The sequence below is a fragment of the Eutrigla gurnardus genome (assembly GCF_963514095.1).
Source record: "Eutrigla gurnardus genome assembly, chromosome: 9".
NCBI lineage: Eukaryota > Metazoa > Chordata > Actinopteri > Perciformes > Triglidae > Eutrigla > Eutrigla gurnardus.
Window position 1 is genome coordinate 2,135,395 of NC_139923.1, and position 23,905 is coordinate 2,159,299.

At 44.8% G+C, this 23,905-nt stretch overlaps 2 protein-coding genes across 2 annotated transcripts; one reads left to right on the plus strand and one right to left on the minus strand.

Moving 5' to 3' along the window:
- Positions 1 to 1,605: 1,605 nt before the first annotated feature.
- kbtbd13b (kelch repeat and BTB domain containing 13b) lies at positions 1,606 to 3,101 on the minus strand. The gene has a single exon (XM_084017262.1). It carries the CDS (start codon positions 3,026 to 3,028, stop codon positions 1,607 to 1,609), a length of 1,422 nt encoding a protein of 473 aa, XP_083873388.1. The 5' UTR covers positions 3,029 to 3,101; the 3' UTR covers position 1,606.
- Positions 3,102 to 17,655: 14,554 nt separating this feature from the next.
- On the plus strand, positions 17,656 to 23,613 carry LOC311018149 (serine/threonine-protein kinase pim-3-like). The gene is made up of 6 exons (XM_084016962.1): positions 17,656 to 17,922; positions 18,479 to 18,588; positions 20,267 to 20,317; positions 21,662 to 22,025; positions 22,512 to 22,688; positions 22,809 to 23,613. The coding sequence occupies exons 1-6, from the start codon at positions 17,850 to 17,852 to the stop codon at positions 22,985 to 22,987; spliced, it is 954 nt and encodes a 317-aa protein (XP_083873088.1). The 5' UTR covers positions 17,656 to 17,849; the 3' UTR covers positions 22,988 to 23,613.
- Positions 23,614 to 23,905: the final 292 nt, after the last annotated feature.

Below are 23,905 nucleotides of genomic sequence, written 5' to 3' on the forward strand. Positions count from 1 at the left end.
CTGTAACAACAACCATCACTCGCCACACTCGTCAACACACACACACACATAGCAACATAACAAGAGCATCACCTTAACTATGATGAGCTGCCTTACAATATGACTTCCGCATTCACACAGTCTGCAAGTTTTTGCCAGCTGTCCTTCCTGCATGTTGCAGATGAAACTGTTGCTTTTTGCCTGTATTATATGTTTAACTTCTTCGTATTTCTGTAAGATTATGGTTCGCTCCTCGTACATGAAATATGCTGCTCCACTGCTGTAGACCGATTAGTGTTGAGTCTAATCAGGGGCCTGTACTACGAAGCAGGATTTGTGCTTAGCGAGGTAACTTAAGCGTTAACTCTGGGTTTTCTGTCCTACGACGCTGGTTCATCTGCCAATAAAGATCCAGATCCTCCTGTCACGGTGGAAGGAAGGACACTCTTAGTGGTACAAGAGTTTAAATATCTAGGGATATTAATAGACTCAAAACTTACATTTAAGTCACAAGTTAAAAAAGTAGTGAACAGAATCAAATTTAATTTGGCAAATTTTAGACACATCAGGAATAATCTAACTACGGAGGCCTCAAAGTTGTACATGAATGCCATGATTTTATCACACATGAACTACTGTATCACCAGTTGGACACAAACAGGACGGACCACATTAAGATCAGTTGAGACACTGTATAAACCTTAAACCTTAAAAACGTTGGATAAAAAGTCAAAATCATATCATCATTGTAAAATCCTAACTAAATACAATTTAGTAAACTGGGAAAACATGATTAAATTAGCTGATATCTTACTTGTATATACAATAGTTCATCGTATGGCTCCCCCTCCACTCAATGAATTCATTACACAAAATCTAAACACATCTACCAGAGCATCTGCAAGAGGGGATTGTAAAATTCCTCGGAAAAAAGTTAGTTTATAGCATATAGCAATAGTTTTGGGCAGTCAGTCTTTTCCTATCGAGCAGCACATACTTGGAATTCTATCCCTACAGAACTAAGGAACATCATATCCTTGAAATCATTTTCCAAATCTATAAAACAATATCTATTCAAAACTCAGACATGCTGCCATAATCAGGATGAATGTACTTTACTCTGTCCTTTCTTGTAGTTTGTGCACTTACGCTCCTTGTCTGTACTATACTGTGTATGGTCATTGTCTGTGCATGATGCTTTTGTTTGTGCCTAAATGTTAACGTATTTAAATGTGCTACATGTTACACATTTTTATTTTATGTCAGTATGCTGTCTTATCAATTGCTTTCATGTGTATGTTTTATGTTTTAACTAACACTGGTGTTGTTTTAATTGTTGTGCTCTTGTGTCTATGTGTTTGTACTGCTCTCTCCTATATGCTTTTTAATGTTTTCTTAAATGTCATCAACCTGCCAGGGACTGCAGATGAAAATTAGCCTGTATGGCTAAATCTGGCACATTTACGTGTGTGACTTTGTTGCTCATGTTAATTAATGTGCATTGTCCCTTTTTAAATAAATAAATCAAATCAAATCAAACAAAGAAGTAACACACAGGAATTATTGTTCAAATGTATTTCCAGCACACGTGTGGAAACATGTCCAATAAATTCCAGAAGTGAAGCCGTTACTGCAGCATGAGAGCGTCTGGCAGCCGGAGCAGAAACGTCCACAAGGATCCACTTTGGGGGAAACCCTTCATCTGCCGTCGGGGCTTCCAGGTTTTGCCGCCAACCGCGTACTCCAGAGTCATGCTCCTGTTGAGCGTGAGCACAGAGTCGCCTCTCACCACTGCCGTGAACAGCAAACCCTTGCTGTTGGTAAAGTGTCCGGGCAGAGACGACCACTGACCCGAGCTCAGATTGTAGCAGTCCATGAGGCATGTCAGGAAGTCGTCTGATGGCCCGTTTCTCATGATGTACAGGTTGTCCGTGTGGCCGACCATGCAGTGGCCATAGCTCTGGTGCCGGATCAGCATGGTGACCAGCCGCCACTCATCTGTCCCTGGGACGTATTTGTAGATCTCCGTGGTCTCCATTGGCCTCCATAAACACACATATATCGCGCTCATGGCTTTGGTGCACGCGACTCCCGCCACCGGTCGAGGTAAGTGAGCAGCAAATCCCCACTTTCCAGTCTTTACGTCGTACATTTCCACAGATGACATCACCGTCCGCTCGCACTCTCCTCCAATGGCATAAATGTGACCCTCTACCCCCACGAGGCTGAGGTTGTATCGCAGCTGAGCTGGACTAGAGATCTGGCTCCAGCTGTTGTTTTCAACGCTGTAGCAGAAACAAGAGTCGACGACTTGTCTGTGAAGTCGATGAACTCCTCCGACGATGTAAAGCTTGTTGTCTAAGACAGTCACCCCAGCCATGGAGGTGCTCGCCTGTGGTGGGAGATCCGTCAATACTTTCCAGTTGTTCCCAGGTTCATCCAGGTAGCAGACCGTCCTGGAGGCGGTGTGCATCGTCTCATCCACACCGCAGGTCACATGCGCTCCCACCGCCACGAGAACACTTGGAGTCAAAGACTCCACGTAGGCTATCAGCTCCGGCGTTAAGGATTTCTTCACCTCGGCCTCCAGGTCAGCGTACATGTTTCGGATGAACAGCGCCGCAGCGTGGTACAGATCCACGAGGCCAAAGGTTGCAGCTGTGTGATACATCAACAAACAGTTGTCAGAGTCAATGAGGTTGATGAGATGCTTTGCGAGCGGTGCCGCCTGCAGGAAAGCAGCACATTCAATGGCTTCAACAATGTCGTCCGCGTCCAGGTCAGGCATCTCCCCTCGTAACACCGCCAGGGTGATAAAGAACCCTCGAGCACAAAGACACTTGAGGTGGATTTCTTTCTGCCAGCACTCCTTCATCCCGGAACGATACAGCGCTCGGAAATAGTCGCAGGTCTGAACGAGGAACATCTTCTCTTCAGAGAAATGAGTGTCTCCGACCACGATGGTCAAATTAGCCGAGGAACAGCACAGCTGATGTCTTTCCTCTGCACGGCCGGCGCCGTCCGCCGATTCACAGCAAAGCGCTGACATTGCTATTCTCTGACAGTGACGCTCAAGAAAACATCCTCCAGGCAAATGAAACTAAAAGGTTGAAGCATTTCAAAAAGTCCAGAAGAAGAGCTGGAGACTAGGCGCTTTGCTCTCAGTTCATTCACAGCTTTCAAAAATAGCCGCAGATAAAAATAGAAGAGAACAAATGGCCTGAGTTACATTCATGTAGTGGGCAATATGACTATAGGTTGTTTTCCATTCACAGAGAGTTTGGAGAGAGTTTGCTTTCACCAAGATAAAACAGACAACACATTTTAAGGATCAAAAAATCCCACTGGAACTACTTTTACAGTACACTACTTTTAACATAGTCCCAATAAAAACCACCATACTCTTTGTCAAGGCCAGTAGTCTGTATTTTATCTAGATATTTGGACATGGAGCAACATACAGTTGAAATGAACACAAGGCTGACGCCATATACTTTATTTAAAGACATTTTGGGAGATAAAACTTAGAGAAAAAATTTGAACAGTTTGTAGACTCCAACATTAAACTAAAAAGGTGACTATCGGACTGTCTAACCTCTCTAACAGCTTCTGAGTGGAGTTCAGATCAGTTTGAGGAACAACAGCAGCTCTTTGTCAATCTGTCTCTTTACATTCACTTATGGAGCAGGGGAGGAGGGGCTGACCTACATTTGAGTAGTGGGGCAGTGATACAGGTCATGTGACCTGGCTGCTGCCTCCAATCCCGTTGGCACCAGCAGTTTGTGAGCAGGCACAGGGGAGTGTGGGATATGTTTGCTATTAATTATAAAATTGTGCTGTGTCATTAAATATTGCATATCTACAGATGGGGACCATTTGTGCCACTAACACAAGCATATTGTGTCCATTACTCCCACCCACGTTAACTTTGGACCAATAGAAACTTTGCTATGATTGTGACATCACGTCAATCTGTCAATCACAATTCACTCCCACTGCTTTGCTTGGCAGAGGCCTATTAGCCAGCTAGCTAGCTGGTGACCATGCAGACATATTTGAGTCGGTCCACATGGTCATGCTACGCTGAGACCAAACGAGCCAGATTTAGAAAATATGATGACTTATATGAAGTTTGGTTTTATTGAAAACAGCGACAGGAGACCAGAATGTGTCATGTGTCTTCAGGTGCTAGCGAACGCAGCCATAAAGCCAGCCAAGCTAAAGACACATCTGATTACAAAGCACCCAGAATTTAGGAAAGAGCTAGGAATACACCGACAGAAACCATGATGATGAACCTGGCCACAACTTCAGAGAAAGACCAGAAGGTTCCTATTTGGTCGCTCAATGGATTGTTAAAAGTAAGAAACCAAACAGCATCGCACAAGAACTCATACTTCCAGCGGTGGTTGAAATGTGCTTAATCTGTGGTACAATGATGAGGGGTCCTTGGAAAATGTTCTCCCCTGTAAGGGTCAGGTTTGAGAACCCTTGGCTTACAAGACAACACAAGAAGAGGAAGCTGTCACACTGAGGTTTTGTTCACACTGTGTAGGAATACAGTATATTGTGTAGGAAGTCCTACTGTGTAGGAATACACCATCAGGATGGGTCTGCTAAATGTCAGGTCTCTTAATAACAAATCATTTTTAGTCAATGATTTTATTACCACTTCAAAACTTGATTTTATGTTTTTAACTGAAACATGGCTAGAACAAAATAACAGTGCAAGCATTCTGATCGAGACAGCACCCCCCAACTATAATTTTATTGATGTTTGTAGATCTGGGAAAAGAGGTGGAGGGGTTGCTGCTATATTTAAAAATACATTTCAGGGGAAACAGATGTCACTTGGTGTTTTTCCATCATTCGAATATCTTTGTGCTGTGCTGAAATGCTCTCCCAGAGTTCTCCTGTTAATTATTTACAGGCCACCTAAATATTCATCAAATTTTTTCGATGATTTTACTGAATTATTGTCTAGCATCTCCACTGATTTTGACTGCCTAGTTATAACCGGTGACTTTAATTTTCATATTGATGATTTGAATGACAAGGGTGCAAAATAACTTTTTAATATTCTAGACACATTTGACCTTTCTCAACATGTGAAAGAGGCTACTCATTGTAAGGGACACACCCTGGACCTGATTATCACAAAAGGTCTCCATGTTTCTGATGTTTTTGTGACTGATCCTTCATTGTCTGATCACTTCTGTGTTTTCTTTAATATTGCTTTCATTCCTGACACACAAACAGAATCAAATAAGGTCAAAAAGCGGTACATCAATGAACATGCCAATGTACTCTTTAAAAATGCCATCTCGGCGGAGTACTAAACTTCATATTCACCATGACATCTATAAAGAGAGCCTCCGGGCCTACAATTTAGTCTTAAAAAGTGCGAGAGAAACATACTTCTCCAATATCATAAACAACAACACTAATAAGGCGAAAACCCTATTGCAACTGTTGACAGACTGACCAACCCCCCAACACAAATACCAGCTAAACTCCATTCCACGCAGAAATGCAATGAGTTTGCATTCTTTTATACTAATAAAATTGAAGGCATCAGACGCGCCATCAATATCTCAAACAAAAAAGTTGGATCACCAACCTGTTCAGGCAAAAGTAACACAGCAATCATGGCAAGCTTTAATGCCATAGACTCTAAAGCTCTAGTGGAAACGGTGACAAATCTAAAATCATCCACCTGCTGCCTTGATGCTTTACCTACCAACTTTTTTAAGAATGTTTTTGACTGCCTATCAATAGACGTATTGCAAATAGTTAATAACTCCATTCAATCAGGCAATTTCCCAAAGGCCTTCAAAACTGCAGTCATTAAACCTCTTCTAAAGAAGCGGAGCCTAGATGCCTCTATTATCAACAACTACAGACCAATTTCAAATCTACCCTTCATAAGTAAAATAATTGAGAAAGTTGTCCTCCAACAACTAAATCACTTCCTGGCTTCAACTGGCTGCCACAACAACTTCCAGTCAGGATTTCGACCTTTTCATAGCACCGAGACGGCCCTTATTAAAGTTGTAAATCACATCCGTCTTAACACAGACTCTGGCAAAACTTCAATATTAATGCTATTAGACCTCAGTGCTGCATTTGACACTGTCGACCACTCAATACTTGTATAAAAGGCTTTTATTTTGAAGGTGGAGCATAGCCTTTTTCCGGCTGCTACGGGTAGTGGTGACGGTACGGCGCGAAGACATCAGAGAGACGATAGCCTTCGGTCATGTTAACAGAACTTTTCGCTCCTTTTTCCAGTTAGTTATGTACCTGAGATACTCGAGGATTACCTGTGTTTTTTGACGTGTGTTTTTGGAGGTGTGCTGTTTTAACACTACGGGTATAAAGTGAATGAACAAACGTGAGTATCGTTCATGTCACGTATTTAGTAGCCTATCTTTTATTGCCTCGTTAACCTGTTAAACGTGTCGGCAGAAATGTGTGTATTTATCTGCCGTGTTTGTTATCCTCACCTTGCTACAGATCACAATGTAATTTCTACAGCCTAAAAGTTGATTATGCGTAGCAGTTATGTGTTGCTGATGTTGTTGGGTTTTTTTCTGTCGTTAATTGCTCGTTGAGAGCCGACATGTGCGCAGTCTGTGAGAGACCTGGGGCCTCATGTACTAAGAATTGCGTGGATTTCCTACTGAAACATGGCGTACGCTAGAATCCAGAAACTGTCGTACGCACAAAAAAAATCAGATGTATCAAAGTGTGCGTACGCATGGATCCAAGCACTTTTCCTTTGTACATCCCAATCAACGTGGAATTGAGCGCACATGTAGAAGTGCTAAACTCCTCCCTGTCCACGCCTCTATTTAAATATGCAAATGCATTTAAATAGGGCCTGCACCGGGGATTCCCCTCTCTGCACCATCAGATCTACAAAATGAGTAAAGGGAAGAAGCGCAACTTCACCGAGTCTGAGCTGGAAACGCTCTTAAACGAAGTCGAGACTCGAAGACCAGTATTATTTGGTAGCCTCTCATCAGGCATAAACACAAAAAAAAGAAATGTGAGTGGGAGCGTGTGTGTGAGGCAGTGAACACTGTGGGGTCGGAGCAGCGCACAATACCTGAAATAAAAAAGAAATGGTCCGACGTGAAAGTGGAGGTGAAGCGGAGGATTTCGGCCCACCGCCGAAGCGTGACCGCAACGGGCGGGGGGACAGGAGGATATTAATATATTATATATTATATTATCATATATATTAATGACTGCAGAAGTGCGCCGTGGCTACTGCAGTGTGACATTTCCAACTTTACGCACGCGTTTATCGACACAAATACTGAACACAAGGAGACAATAAAGGGCTTGTTAGATAGCTCTGCCACTCTATTTTCACCAGGGAAAAACAAATGCACATATTTGAATGCACGTGCCCAAATGGGCATTGTGCTGATTTACACTCCGGGCGCAATTAAACGGATACATTTACTCACCGAGAACTGCCACCCATCGCGCACCGTGCCAGCCTCCAGCCTGTTACCAACCATGCTATTAGTAAGAATGAACGAGTCATGCGTTGAACCAGGCCACCTTGCCACGATGTTGGTGAGCTGCATTTGTGCATCACATATTATTTGAACATTTATTGAATGAAAATGTTTCCTGTTGACAAAAACAAATTCATCCTGTGATTGCGCTTACAGCAACATGTGTGCAGTCAATAGCTCCGATTACATTAGGGAAACCGGCTCTTGCTGCAAATTGCGCTTTAATGTTGGCCTGTTCAACAGCATTGTATGGGAATTTGATGTACCTGGATGACATTCTTATGATCCCGTCCCACACCGCTGGCATGGCTCGGCTCAGAGTGGACTGGCACACTCCTGACCGGTCGGCCTGTTCCCTCTGGAAGGCTCCTGTTGCCAGAAACCGCAGAGTGGTGAGCACCTGTGTGGACACGGACAACCCCTGGCTCCTGGCTGTGTTTCTTTCTAGGGCCGGCCGCAGCTCTGCGCACAGCTCCAGTAACACTGGCCTCGGCAACCTAAAACGACTCATGAGCCAGTTGTCGTCATTTGCTAACATATCCTCCCGTTTTCTAAACACCCTCTCACGTCTGATGTTACCGTTTGCGATGTCTTCTAACAAGGCCAAGGCTGCCATTGTTAATGCCATTTTTTCATCACTTTGTGCATGCTTTTATATCCATCCATATGATTGCAAACACGTGTGTGTTAATTGTCCATTAATGTGTCTCTGATGTGCACATTACTCTGAGGACTAATTGTTTTCACATAATTAACAGTTTCCCAGCATCACCTCAGAGTGTCGCCAAAGGAACAATAGCTGTAGAAACGTGCGTACGCCAGCCATGAAGCTGCCGTGGGACACCGCACATTTCCACGCTCATTTCACTTTTGATACATCTGAACGTTGGTGTGGAAAATTACGTACGCCATGTTTTTGTGCGTACGCAACATTGATACATGAGGCCCCAGTTCTTTTTCCCTCGATTAGCCAGCAGAGGGGAGTGTGTGTATATATCCCATGTCTATCTAAGTTGCTTGAGTACAAATCTTGATGAATACACAGGAGATACGTGTATACATTTATATATAGGGTTCATGTGAGTGCATAAAAAACTCATCAGAAATAATATTGTTTATTATTGTTTATTATTATTTCAGAACTGCAAAACAACTGCCCGTGTGTGTACACATAAGAATAAAACCCTGCCTTTGAAGAGACGCCGGTCTTCCCCCTTTATTGTGTCCTGACCGACACGCCAGCTTGGATGCTGTATCAACCTTAACGAATCAGCTGTAGTCCCCTTGTCACGGAGTGAGCCGTGACGCTTACGCTAACCACAGACACTGTCACACGCGTTTCAACACGCGATATATTTCTAAACATTCATTCATCTGTTAACACAACATTGTACCAGTAACAAACCACTCATACACACAAGGTCGTTTTGGCAATTTAATGTTGAAGCGAACGTACAAACACATTGATATTCCGGTAGACTCACTGGCAACTCCAATCACTTCCTTCTTCTCGGGCGAAACCGAGGGACTGGTTCGCTGTACAGATATTGCGGGGGTCGCGCGCTCTGGGTGGCGCATACTATGTTGGCGGGGTGTTTTACCACGTTTGGGGGAAATGTAATTTATTATGTGTAGAAGGGGTTTTGTGTACTTAAAATTATTTTGGGTGTTTATGTGTTTTGTGTTTGTTATTTTCAGTTGTTTATTTTCATGTGGAAATTTAGTTATTTAGTTAATTGATTTGTTTGCAACTGGGCTCGTCTTGTGGGGAGGAGCTGCTGGTATAGAAGGCCTGTAGAATGCTCCAGACGGGGATTGTAGTGAGGATGTCTCGCTGTAAGGTACGGTCGGCTGTAGTTCAGTTTTGTTCAGGGTCCACTCTAGGGATTTAGCCTGGCAAACTTGAAGCCATTTTGTTTTGCATGTTGCAACTTTTGTTTTGTTTAGGCTATTTTCTGCATCTGACTTTATTTTGGGACGCTGTAAATATTTGCACATTTTGAAAGGAAAAGTTTTCGAAAAAAGGAAAATAAAAAGCGTTATTTGTGGAAAAGAAGTTGCCTCTGTCCTTATCCACTTCACCGCCGACCAGTCCTGCAACATGTGGTGTCAGAAGTGGGATTTGGAGTGGTAGAGACGAAGACAAAGACAAAGGCAGAGGCAAAGAAGAAGATGACGACCAGGAAGGCAACCAACAAAACCAATGAAGAACCACCACCACCACCACCAGCAGCAGCGGCAGCAGCAACCGCAGCAGTTGGGGGTGATGCAGAGGCGACAGCAGCAGCAGCAAGAGCTGCCGCCAACGCAGCTGATTCTTCACTGGACCGGCTGGCAAGAATGTTCGAGTCCTTCATGATGGTGCAGCGAGCCAGAGATGAAAAGCTGGAGAACGAGTCTAGCCGGCAAGCCCAGCGGTTTTCCGTCCTTACCCACCAGGTGACCCAACTCCAGCTGGATGTGGAGGCGGGGAGAGAGAGAGGGAGCACGCCGGTTCCTTCTCGCAGTTTAACACCTGAGCCGCCCGCAGCCACCACCAGAGGGGGTAAGACGCCATACAAGCTGAAGATGCCAAAGCTTGAAGAGACAGACAACATCGACCATTATCTGACGACGTTTGAGAAGCTGGCAGCAGCCTGTGAGTGGCCGAAGGAGGACTGGGCAATCCACCTCATACCACTGCTAACAGGCAAAGCCAGAAGCGCCTTCATTGCAAGGGACCCTGGAAACAACATGGACTTTGACAAACTGAAGGAAGCGATCCTGTCTGCAGAGCGGCCAACCACCAAGAAACAGGTGCGGTCGTTCTTGGGTCTTGTGGGTTGGTATAGGCGCTTCATACCGAACTTTTCGGAGAAGGCGTCTGTGCTGACAGAGCTGACCCGCAAGAACCAACCCAACAAGGTGGAGTGGACGAGGAGTGAGAGCGCATTCCGGGACTTAAAGGACTCTTTGTGTCAAGAGCCTGTGCTCCTCAGTCCAGACTTCGAGCGCCAGTTCACGGTGCAGACAGATGCGTCTGAGCGTGGCCTGGGTGCAGTCCTCTTGCAGGAGGATGAAGGACAGCTGCGGCCAGTGGCTTACATTAGCCGTAAGCTGCTACCCAGGGAGCAGAACTATTCAACTGTAGAAAAAGAGTGCCTTGCTATAAAATGGGCACTGGACTCTTTCAGGTACTATTTGTTGGGGCGCAAATTTGTACTTGAAACTGACCACAGAGCGTTGTCCTGGTTGGGGAGTATGCGGGACACCAATGCCAGGATCACCAGGTGGTTCTTGGCCATGCAGCCTTTTGACTTTGATGTTCTGTACAGGCCAGGGAAGATGAACTGCACAGCTGATTTCCTGTCTAGAATGCCACAGGGGGCATTTTCAGAAGGGGGGGGAAATGTCACAGAGTGAGCCGTGACGCTTACGCTAACCACAGACACTGTCACACGCGTTTCAACAGGCGATATATTTCTAAACATTCATTCATCTGTTAACACAACATTGTACCAGTAACAAACCACTCATACACACAAGGTCGTTTTGGCAATTTAATGTTGAAGCGAACGTACAAACACATTGATATTCCGGTAGACTCACTGGCAACTCCAATCACTTCCTTCTTCTCGGGCGAAACCGAGGGACTGGTTCGCTGTACAGATATTGCGGGGGTCGCGCGCTCTGGGTGGCGCATACTATGTTGGCGGGGGTGTTTTACCAGGTTTGGGGGAAATGTAGTTTATTATGTGTAGAAGGGGTTTTGTGTACTTAAAATTATTTTGGGTGTTTATGTGTTTTGTGTTTGTTATTTTCAGTTGTTTATTTTCATGTGGAAATTTAGTTATTTAGTTAATTGATTTGTTTGCAACTGGGCTCGTCTTGTGGGGAGGAGCTGCTGGTATAGAAGGCCTGTAGAATGCTCCAGACGGGGATTGTAGTGAGGATGTCTCGCTGTAAGGTACGGTCGGCTGTAGTTCAGTTTTGTTCAGGGTCCACTCTAGGGATTTAGCCTGGCAAACTTGAAGCCATTTTGTTTTGCATGTTGCAACTTTTGTTTTGTTTAGGCTATTTTCTGCATCTGACTTTATTTTGGGACGCTGTAAATATTTGCACATTTTGAAAGGAAAAGTTTTCGAAAAAAGGAAAATAAAAAGCGTTATTTGTGGAAAAGAAGTTGCCTCTGTCCTTATCCACTTCACCGCCGACCAGTCCTGCAACACCCCTACCTCCCTTACATTGGTCCTTCGAGCCGGATACAGCATTCAAGATGCAGCCAGAGGAAGAGTTCTTCACTGATGTGAGACCCAAGCGTCAGACACGTCGACCTGCCAGGCTCCAAGATTATGATGTGGACTATACGAATGATCATCCTCGAGGCTCATCATCGTGGCGACCGCCACTCTCCCCCCCTCCCCCAGAGAAGGCTGCTTTCCTCCCCCAGTTTGGTCCAGTTAATCTGAGTCACCTTCCCTCACCTCAGCCTCCCCTTGGCTTCCCTAGGGATGCTGCTCACTACGAGACACCTCAGCTAGCCCCAGGTCGCCTCCAGAGGAGAAACTCTCCAGAGATCCTACCTGGAGCTCCCACCTCATCCCAGTGGAGCTCTTACAGAGACCCTTCTCTCTATCCTGACATCCGAGCCATTCAGGAAGAGAATGCAAAGCTGCTATAATCCCAACAGGTATTTCAGTCTACCTTAAAGGAACTCCACGAAGCACGGAAAGAAATTAAGGAGCTAATTGATGTAGCCCGCTCATTGAGGGAGGATATGGAACAGCCGACTTGCTCAGCTTCAAGTCACAGCAGCTACAGACCCCTCGAAGCCAGTGCAGCTACATCCCAGCCCAATCACATGTCACTCCAGTCATAGGAAGAAGCTGAGGAGGACTGGCCTGCTCCTCCACCCTGGCCTGAACCTGAGCACGACCTACTGAAGGGCATGGGTGCCCTCAACCTGGGGCAACAGGACAACCACCAGAACCACCCTCCTCGCAGTTCCCCAAATCACCATCTCACCCATCCTACCCCCTATGCCCAGGCCCTGCCTCATACCCTGGTTCAGCCCTCTCAGTCACTCTTTCACCCCGCTCCTGCCTACACGGACTCAAGACCCCCAGTACCTCTCCCAACGGCCACGAGGGTGACGCCCAGCTCTCTCCCCACTCACCACCCGGTACAGGCTTCTGTGTCGGAATTAGTGTATCGAGGTCCCAAACCTACAATTCCTAAGCTCATTCAGCCAGACCCCAGTGAGTTCGCTAGACTCCGCCTCACCTTGGAGAATCTACTCCCCCCAGACTCTACGGAACTCTTCAGGTACCAGATCCTTGTGGATCACTTGAAGTTGGAGGAAGCTAAGCTAATAGCTGATGCTTATCTGAATTCCCCCACCCCCTACACTGACACCATGAGAGCTCTGTACAGCAGATTTGGCCAGCCTCATCAGCTAGCTTTAAAGAAGATAGCTAGCGTCCTAGAAGCCCCTGAAATCAGACGTGGTGACTCTGCAGCCTTTCAGAGGTTCTCTCTTCAGATTCAATCCTTAGTGGGTTTACTCAAGACCTTAGGCCCAGAGGGAGAGATCGAACTCAGTTGCGGCTCCCATGTAGCTCGTCTCCTGACCAAGCTTCCTGCGGAACAGAGAGCTGACTTCCGACGCCATCAGTACAAGCAGCCTGGGACCTCACACACCCTGCATGATCTGTCGGAGTGGCTCAGCTACGAGTCCTGGTGCATGAGCTTCGACAGCCAAGTCAGCCCCAGAACCAACAAGGAAAGACAGCCTCCTAGGCCTGATACTCGTCCTGGGCAACGCATGGTGACGGTCCTACACTGCCTCGGAGAGCCGGCTGAGGACGTCTCTACTTCCCATCCGGTAAGGAAGATACCTGCCAAGAAAGCCTACTGTGCATACTGTCAGAGTGATGAATATTACCTCAGTCAGTGCAGTGAGGTCGCCAAACTCTCTAAAGAGCAACTCAAGGAATGGATTCAAGTGAACAAGCGGTGCTGGCGCTGCGCACGAAACCACCAAGCAGCTCAGTGTACGCTGAAAAAACCCTGCAGCATCTGCCAAGGGAAACACCTCCTAGCCCTCCATGAGATAAACCTGAGGCCAGAGAGAAGCAATAAGGAGGCTACAAGGAAGGAGGAGAGCTGCCTGACTAGCTCTGCCTCTGACTCCCTCTACCTCGACCGACCTGGAGTCAGTAATCGGGTCATGTTAAAGGTTGTCCCAGTGCTTCTACATCATCAAGAGCGTAGTCTCAGCACCTTCGCTCTACTGGATGATGGTTCAGAGCGGTCCATGTTGTTACCATCTGCAGCCAAATCACTGGGAATCAAGGGGCCCCCAGAAGATCTTCCTCTGCGGACGGTCCGGCAGGACATCCAGGTGCTCCATGGACATAAGATATCCTTCCATGTGTCCCCAACTGCAAACCCTAGGGTCAGTTATAAGATCGACGGTGCTTTCACATCTGGTCGCCTCAGCTTGGCCCAGCATACTTACCCCATAGAGCAACTTCAGAAGAAGTATAAACACCTCCGTATTTGGGGGCGGCTGTATAAAAGGCTTTTATTTTGAAGGTGGAGCATAGCCTTTTTCCGGCTGCTACGGGTAGTGGTGACGGTACGGTGCGAAGACATCAGAGAGACGATAGCCTTCGGTCATGTTAACAGAACTTTTCGCTCCTTTTTCCAGTTAGTTATGTACCTGAGATACTCGAAGATTACCTGTGTTTTTTGACGTGTGTTTTTGGAGGTGTGCTGTTTTAACACTACGGGTATAAAGTGAATGAACAAACGTGAGTATCGTTCATGTCACGTATTTAGTATCTTTTATTGCCTCGTTAACCTGTTAAACGTGTCGGCAGAAATGTGTGTATTTATCTGCCGTGTTTGTTATCCTCACCTTGCTACAGATCACAATGTAATTTCTACAGCCTAAAAGTTGATTATGCGTAGCAGTTACGTGTTGCTAATGTTGTTGGGTTTTTTTCTGTCGTTAATTGCTCGTTGAGAGCCGACATGTGCGCAGTCTGTGAGAGACCAGTTCTTTTTCCCTCGATTAGCCAGCAGAGGGGAGTGTGTGTATATATCCCATGTCTATCTAAGTTGCTTGAGTACAAATCTTGATGAATACACAGGAGATACGTGTATACATTTATATATAGGGTTCATGTGAGTGCATAAAAAACTCATCAGAAATAATATTGTTTATTATTGTTTATTATTATTTCAGAACTGCAAAACAACTGCCCGTGTGTGTACACATAAGAATAAAACCCTGCCTTTGAAGAGACGCCGGTCTTCCCCCTTTATTGTGTCCTGACCGACACACCACCTTGGATGCTGTATCAACCCTAACGAATCAGCTGTAGTCCCCTACCTCCCTTACAATACTCTTGGACAGGTTGGAAAACTGGGTGGGGCTCTCAGGCACAGTCTTAAGCTGGTTCAAGTCATATCTACAAGATAGGAACTATTTTGTTTCCATTGGCGACTTTGTATCAGAACCTACCAATGTAACGTGTGGAGTCCCCCAAGGTTCAATCTTGGGGCCGACTTTATTCAACATTTACATGCTCCCATTAGGACAAATCATGCAAAATAATAACATTGACCACCATTGCTATGCCGATGACACCCAAATCTATGTAGCACTATCACCAAACGACTATCGCCCCATAGATCTTCTGTGCCAGTGCATTGAGCAAGTCAAAGACTGGATGTGCCAAAACTTCCTACAACTAAATGAGGACAAAACTGAGATAATTGTTTTCTGTGCTAAAAAAGAAAGGTTTAAAGTAATTCAACACCTTCACTCTCTGTCCCTGAAAATCTCAAACAAAGCCAGAAATCTTGGGGTTATTATGGATTCTGATTTACATTTCGACAGTCACGTTAAATCAGTAACAAAATCAGCCTACTATCACCTCAAAAATGTAGCAAGACTTAGAGGGCTCATGTCAGACTTAGAAAAACTTGTACATGCCTTTATTACTAGTAGGCTAGACTACTGTAATGGTCTCCTTGCAGGTCTTCCGAAAAAAAAACTGTCAGGCAGCTACAGCTTGTTCAGAACGCTGCTGCTAGAGTTCTTACAAAGACCAAAAAATGTGAGCACATTACACCAATTCTTAAATCCTTACATTGGCTCCCTGTGTGTCAGAGGATTGATTTCAAAATCCTCCTGCTCACATATAAATCACTACATGGTCTAGGGCCGAAGTATATCACTGATATGCTCCCACTACATAAGCCTTTTAGACCACTAAGATCTTCTGAGACCAATCTGTTAGTGATTCCCAGAGTAAACAACAATCACGGGAGAGCATCATTTAGTCACTATGCAACAAATGGCTGGAATAAACTTCCTGAAGATGTAAGACTTGCCCCAACTCTGACCACTTTTAAAACTAGACTGAAAACTGTTTTTAATTATTGCAAATATGTTTTTATTCTCCTTTTCTTTCTGTAATGCATTTTTAAATTGTCCTTTATTTTCTTTTAATTCTTCTATTTTTTTTCACTTTGTTGTATGACATGTCATGATGTGAAGCACTTTGAGTCTGCCTTGTGTATGAAATGTGCTATACAAATAAAGTTGCCTTGCCTTGCCTTGCCTATATTACGTTGGGGGGTGTAAATAAGTTATTTAAAGGTAACAGCAGACAGACACCGTTTGAGACTAGCTGGTCAACAAAGTGGAGCATTTAGCAGCTAAAGAGTCTCAAATCTTCCTCAGAAGGGCTCTCCTTCTCGTGATTTTAGTGGAATGTAAAGATGGCTTTTCTGATCCCCTCCTCCTTGCTGTTGAGAAAGACATTCCTACAAACCACAATATAAGCCGTGAATATATCCTTAAAGCTATGGTCTACCTTCTGAAAATCAGTTGAGCCTCTGAGACAGATTTGAAAAAAGGCATCCCGTCCCCCCCAACCAAACTCCTCCCCTCACAGTTCCACGAGTCGACGAGGCGGGAGTGGGAGGGGACAAGGCGGGATGACGAGGAGCAGGGGAGACGAGGGGATTGGATGGAGGGTACGAGCCAATGGGAGCCTTCCGGAGCAATGGCTCCCATTGGTCAATTTCTATGCAGGCCTACGACTGATAGACTGAATGGATTATTTTATTACAAATCGAAGACCATAGCTTTAACTGTCATGTAACTGTGTTTGTACCAACATCTGTCACAGGTTTGTTTTAAATAGTAATAATATATATGTTGTAATAGCCCTTTAACAATGTTGTGAAATTAGTGTTAGAATATATTTATTGAATGATTAAAGAAATGCCTTTCAGTGAATGTGAGCCGCTGTAACATCCTCTGCACGTGCATGATTGGGACACGACTAATATGTGGAAATTACAATTTGTGTCTGCTGCCCCGAAATCAATCATTGCATTTTTAAATAATCATAATGAGCTCATTTGGATTTGATTCATAAAGATGTATCCAATGATATGAACATATTGTCGGAATGTGTATGGAATTGGATAATTATATAGCAAAAGACAAAATGTTTTCAGGTTTTACGAAATGGAAACGAAACTGAAATGGACGTTACAATAAAATCAGTGTCATTTTACTTTTCTCATGCTTGCGACGGTGGTGTTTTTGTAAGGCATTCTGGGCAATGTAGGAAACCACTATAGAGTCAGGATGAGGGCAATGGGTTCACCTGCAGATAAACAATGGGATTTTGTCATAGATATGTTATTATATTCACTATAGTAATATGTATTAAAACGTTGTATTATTGTCATTAGCAGTCTTATTTTTAATGGGTGGTTTTATTATTATTTTATAATTATTAAGATTTTTCTGATGTGATTATTTTTGAAGCAGCTTCTCTAACAGTCTGATGAGCCGCAGCACTGCCGAAGTGACCCTCTCTGAATCCCTGCGCCTGTCCTACTACGAAAAATTAGACCGCCTATTTCGCATTGGTTCGGGGCTCCCTTTTCACGTCACCGACTTATATTCACCGTGAACCGGTAACACGCGTCACACAGCTGTTTATACACTTGTTAGTTTTTGGTACGAAGCGGAGGTTCCTCTAATGTTATTAAACGTTCAGTGGCGGCAGGCGGAGGGATTTATCCGATCTTTGTAAATATTGACACCGGCGGTGAGAGACACGAGGCACAGCGGCGAGCTTCGTTTGATGCGGGGACTGTCTGGCTGGGCTGAACGGGACTAACGGGTGGCTTTTCGCCGTGTAACCGTCTCATTTTGCGCGTAGAAAGAAGCGACGACCCTGCTGTTATCTGGGATTCATTACGTCAACATTTCCGTGAATATTTTCCACGTGTATTGTGATTTTCTCGGGAGAGGTCACGAGCATGCTGCGCTCTAAACTGGGCTCCCTCTCTCACATCTCGTCCAGCATGGATGTGCCGGCGAAGTTGCAGCAAGGTAACGTGTTAACGACATGCCGCTAAACAACACTTTAACGGCTGAACATGTCCAGCCAACTGCTGTCCTCTGGAATTTATCAGTACATTAACAAGTATACATGCCCTGCGTTATTTTTACAAAATACTGCGAAAGCCCTAAGGAAACAGTCTGAAAGACAGGTGTTGTGCCAACATGTGTTACTGTTGTGTTTGTGTGTGTTTTAACTTGACCAGAAAGCTAACATCGTTTAAATTCTCGATATCTGAGATGAAGTTGATGCTGTCGACAGTCCACCATTTTTAAACGGCTGGCACGAGAACAACTGGGTCATCTCAGGACGTTCGGTTATGTGACCGTAAATCTTCGGGGATTTTTGAGTATTTTATGAGCGGATAAAAACAAGTACATTGAGAGTCAGTGGGGAACCGTGCACCAACAGCACGCAGGGGGCAAAACACCGGGCTATAAACGGGTTTTTACGGGGGGGGGGGGTACAGATTTTGGCGCAACATTACAGGATCCCCGTTCAAATCATATATAGTCCTGATGTGTATCTTCTTTGTTATTTTTTTAGCCAAAGCGGAGAAGCAGCCGTTTGAGAAGCTGTACCGGCTGGGCTCGGTGCTCGGCAGCGGAGGATTCGGCACGGTCTACTCGGCTGTCCGCCTCGCGGACGGGTTGCCGGTAAGAGCGGGGACTTGCTTTGTTTTGATCCCAGCACATGGCCGCGGCTTAAAGCACCAAGCTGCACGCTGCACGTGGCTGCGTTTCCGGTTGTGCCTTCAAAATAAAAGCCGCACTATCGTCTTCAAACGTGTTGTGTTCTTCACATTGTTAACAATAGGTGACAACAGTGGAGGTCCTAGGTTTCATGACGCCCTGGGCGACCCTCTCCTCCAGCGCCCCCCCCCCCCCCCACATACACACAAATGGACCCCCCCCCCCTGCCCCCCTGTTCAGACCAGACGGTAATTCTCCGCGACGGTCGACAAGCGCTTCTGCTCAGCTATTGTTCATTCAGAGCTATTTTTTTTTATCATAACCTCATAAAATAAATATGCCATGTTTCTGTAACCAAAAAGTTAGTACACTTCTTCTATTTATCCGTTCAGAGAGAGAGAGAGAGAGAGAGAGACAGAGAGAGTGTGTATGGTAGTAGACAGTGTAGATATACAGTTGAAATACACATATTTGTTTATCTACTCTTCACATTTATTAAATGTATTTTCTCTTCCTGTTTCCCAGTGCGAGTTTAGATACACAAATAACGCATTTGTCAATTGCGGTATTTTATTTTGAAAATTGCTTTAATTTTGACGATTTTTTTTGTGCGGGCGCTCATGCCGCCCCTCCACGAAGGCAGCCCTGGGCGGATGCCCATACTGCCCATATGAGAAACACTGGGTGACAAAATAATCTCTGCACAAGAGGTACACCTTTTGAGATGTACCTCATCTTTGCAGATTAGCATTGTTCTGTAAACATCTCGTCTCACGTTGGCTAAGGAGCTCTGGTCAAAACATTATTGAATTTAGAAACGGCAGCTGACAATCTCAGCACATTATTGGTAATATTCATATTAAAGCTGTTTAATGGAAAATCTTAAAGCATGAGATTTAAGGTTTGCATCCAATTTTGTAGGTATATTTATTTTCTAAAAAGACCTTAGAAGGAGTCAGGGTCCAGATTATTTTCAGAGTAACTGTGTCTTTGATTACTATTTAAATATTTGAATTTAGATGATGATATATTTGGACTCACTCAATTAAAACATCTCCAGAGTATAGCAGCTGCTGTACCTAACAGATATATTGTATATATTATCGTGTTTTCATTGTTTATGTACATTTTAATATTCTCTATTTGTTTCTTCATGTGGGCAGTACTTGCTTTTGATAATTCTTTTTCCTAATATGTTTATTTTAAATAACCAAAACACCAAGTTGAAATCCTGTGTATGTGAAAACCACCTTTTTTGACTGTGCTTTTATTTGGCAGACAGTGTCTCTTCATGTACTTCCTGTTTCACTTGTCAGCTGTGCAGCTTTACACAGCCCAGTTCTCCCTGGCATGTGGTCTTTGTTTTCACAAAGAAATGTTGTCTATGGAGCTTTATTTCCTCTTGTATTGAAAACGTATCTTGCTACTTCACGTAATACCCTTTGGGGAACAGGAAGTAGTTTAATAATAATTTCATAAAATCATACAGAACTGGTGCGGAAATCCCTTAATTTGGTCATCGAATTTCATTATGACGGCTCTTATGTGTTTTTAACATAGACATAATTTATTCTACACTTTCATATTGTATCTTATATACATATAGATGCTGCGTATTAATGGTGTTTTCTGTTTATTTCAGGTGGCAGTGAAGCATGTGTGCAGGGACAGAGTGACCGAGTGGAGCTCTCTGGTGAGATTATACCTACAGAGTAACTGTTTTCTAAGAACTTCCTTTCAGATTGATTACCACTTCAGTTGTATTTCGTTCATATTTGAATGAAAAAGACAGTGTCATTGGGACCAAGATTTAACAGAGACCAGTGTACAAGAAAACATTGACAAAAAAATTAAAAACACTATTTGCATAGACAATAGACTAATTACAAAGCAGGACATACACTCACCGGCCACTTTATTAGGTACACCTGTCCAACTGCTCGTTAACGCAAATTTCTAATCAGCCAATCACATGGCAGCAACTCAATGCATTTAGGCATGTAGACATGGTCAAGACGATCTGCTGCAGTTCAAACCGAGCATCAGAATGGGGAAGAAAGGTTTAAGTGACTTTGAACGTGGCATGGTTGTTGGTGCCAGACGGGCTGGTCTGAGTATTTCAGAAACTGCTGATCTACTGGGATTTTCACGCACAACCATCTCTAGGGTTTACAGAGAATGGTCCGAAAAAGAGAAAATATCCAGTGAGCGGCAGTTCTGTGGGCGCAAATGCCTTGTTGATGCCAGAGGTCAGAGGAGAATGGCCAGACTGGTTCGAGCTGATAGAAAGGCAACAGTAACTCAAATAAGACCACACCGGGTGCCACTCCTGTCAGCTAAGAACAGGAAACTGAGGCTACGATTCGCACAGGCTCACCAAAATTGGACAATAGAAGATTGCAAAAACGTTGCCTGGTCTGATGAGTCTCGATTTCTGCTGCGACATTCGGATGGTAGGGTCAGAATTTGGCGTCAACAACATGAAAGCATGGATCCATCCTGCCTTGTATCAACGGTTCAGGCTGGTGGTGGTGGTGGTAATGGTGTGGGGGATATTTTCTTGGCACACTTTGGGCCCATTAGTACCAATTGAGCATCGTGTCAACGCCACAGCCTACCTGAGTATTGTTGCTGACCATGTCCATCCCTTTATGACCACAGTGTACCCATCTTCTGATGGCTTCTTCCAGCAGGATAACGCACCATGTCATAAAGCGCCAATCATCTCAGACTGGTTTCTTGAACATGATAATGAGTTTTCTGTACTCAAATGGCCTCCACAGTCACCAGATCTCAATCCAATAGAGCACCTTTGGGATGTGGTGGAACGGGTTTCGATATGGGTCGTGAGCAGGATTGTCGTTATTGAGCATGACATAACATTTAGTTTTGTCAAGTTGTTAAATGTAAATACAAATATTTAACCGTAAGAGTATTTGACAGTACTTCATTGTTTTGCATGTATTGCTTTTATCTGATCTGTCTACAATGAGAAATGTATTGTGGAAAGTGAGTTGGTGATATATCTCTCCCTCAGTGTGGTGCGGTGGTTCCTCTTGAGATCGTGCTGTTGAAGAAGGTGGGTGGGGCGTTTGGCGGCGTGGTGAGGCTGCTGGACTGGTGGGAGCGGGCAGACGGCTGGCTGATGGCGATGGAGCGTCCCGAGCCGGGCCAGGACCTGTTTGATTACATCACGGAGCGCGGCGCGCTGGACGAAGCGGCGGCTCGCGGCTTCTTCCTGCAGGTGCTGGAGGCGGTGCGTCACTGCTACGCCTGTGGCGTCATCCACCGAGACATCAAGGACGAGAACCTGCTGGTGGACCTGAGGACCAGTCAGGTCAAACTCATCGACTTCGGCTCGGGGGCCCTCCTCAAGGACGGCGCATACACTGAGTTTGATGGTGAGTCTGTGTGTTTGTGTTGACAACTTCAGGAAGGGGGGTGTTTTTAGGCAGTGAGGACAACTTTTAGAGACATATTTGTTTGAAATGTTGAAGTTTTTGGAAAAGTGAGAAGTTTTAAGTAAGTGTGGCTATTATGTCCAGTGCTCACTTCCTTTTTTAAGAGCTTTTTGACAGACTTGAATTTAGTTTAAGGCTTGAGGTCGTCGGTGACTTCCATCCCGTCATGCACCGCTTCTTTAATGCAGGGTGAGGACAGATGATGTTAGTGTCTTTATTCTGCTCAGGAACTATTTTCCAGAAGTGGATAACTAGTGGCATGATGATGACGATCTTCTGTCTCCTACTACACACTCACGCTGACACTGCACATTTAGTGTTACTGTTGTCACTACTACGGCAGCATTTATGGGCCTCGACCAGATCACTGTCTTAGATTATCGAACGTATAAAATACTTAAAGCCCCTCCCCCCTCCTCTCTCCAGGTACGCGAGTGTACAGTCCTCCGGAGTGGATCCGGTTCCGCCGGTACCACGGCCGCTCGGCCGCCGTCTGGTCTCTCGGCGTGTTGCTGTACGACATGGTCTGTGGAGACATTCCCTTCGAGGAGGATGAGGAGATCCTGACAGCACAGGTCTTCTTCAGACGCCAAGTCTCCCCAGGTCAGTCTGAGTCCGCTCTGGTGAGATCGCAGAGCCAGGTGTTACATCCATGTCCATCCCTGGAAAAGAAACGCAACGCAAAAATGTAATTTTCTTAATTTCCTCGAATTTCTGTCGCAGAGTGCCAGCAGCTGATTGGTTGGTGTCTGAACCAACAGCCACCCGACCGGCCGACCCTGGAACAGATCCTCCTCCACCCCTGGGTGACGGGCAGCGGCGAGCAGCACACAGACAATGGTGGCATCACGCTCCATGCCATCACAGCTGACTCCTCTTCCTCCAGCCAGGAGAGCCTCTGATTGGTCAGCGCGAGGCTGATTGACAGCTGCCTGCTTTGAAATAACCTCATGTGTGTGGCGTTGTAGCTGCAGGGACGTTGCTTCTGGTGACGGGACCAAGCGGAGGTCACAGCTCAGGATGAGGTGGACTCTGTATTGCTTCATAGTGCCCCCTGCTGTTAACATGGAGCAGCTGGTGTTCTTGTTTCAGTGCCTTGAGTTTGAAAGCTGCTGCGAGTTGCAGATCGTGACTCGTTCTGAAAGAGTGGAGGGTTCTTTCCAGATTTCTTTAGTTCAATAGTAAAACTCCAACCCAAAATAGATTAAAATACAGAAGAATCCAGGCGAGTTATTTTCCAATGAAAATTTTTTTTTAACTAGTTTTATTGGTGCTGTTTTAACCGCGTTTCCATTCTCCGTGCTAAGCTAAGCTAACTGGCTGCTGTCTGCAGCTTCACATTTAGAGCGTTGGATGGATCTTCTCAGCTTCCCAAAATGTCAAAACGCCCCCAGGACTTTGAAGAACAGGCAAAGGACTCTCACCTGCTGGCATGGTGGAAGATTTGAAACACACAGTCAACATCTCAGTTCTGATACCAAAACATGACTCTTTGGATACTTTTATTCTGAGTATTTACATTTAGGTAATTTATGACCTAAATGTATGAACATTTTGTTATGTAACAAACGTATCTTATACTGCAGTGTTTCCTTGTGTCTGAGTAAACACGGGTGAGGACTTTTCCTGAATAGAATACAGGCTTTAAATCAACACAAATGTTGATTTAAAGTACTTCTTACTACTTCTTTCTTCTAACTGATTCTACTGATACATTTTCAGGTTTACTCCTGAGGCAAATCTTCATATTTCTAGGGTTGAGGTTCCTCATGAAAGCTGGTTGCTTGTTGTCATTGTTTAATCAGGGCTGTTTGTTGTTT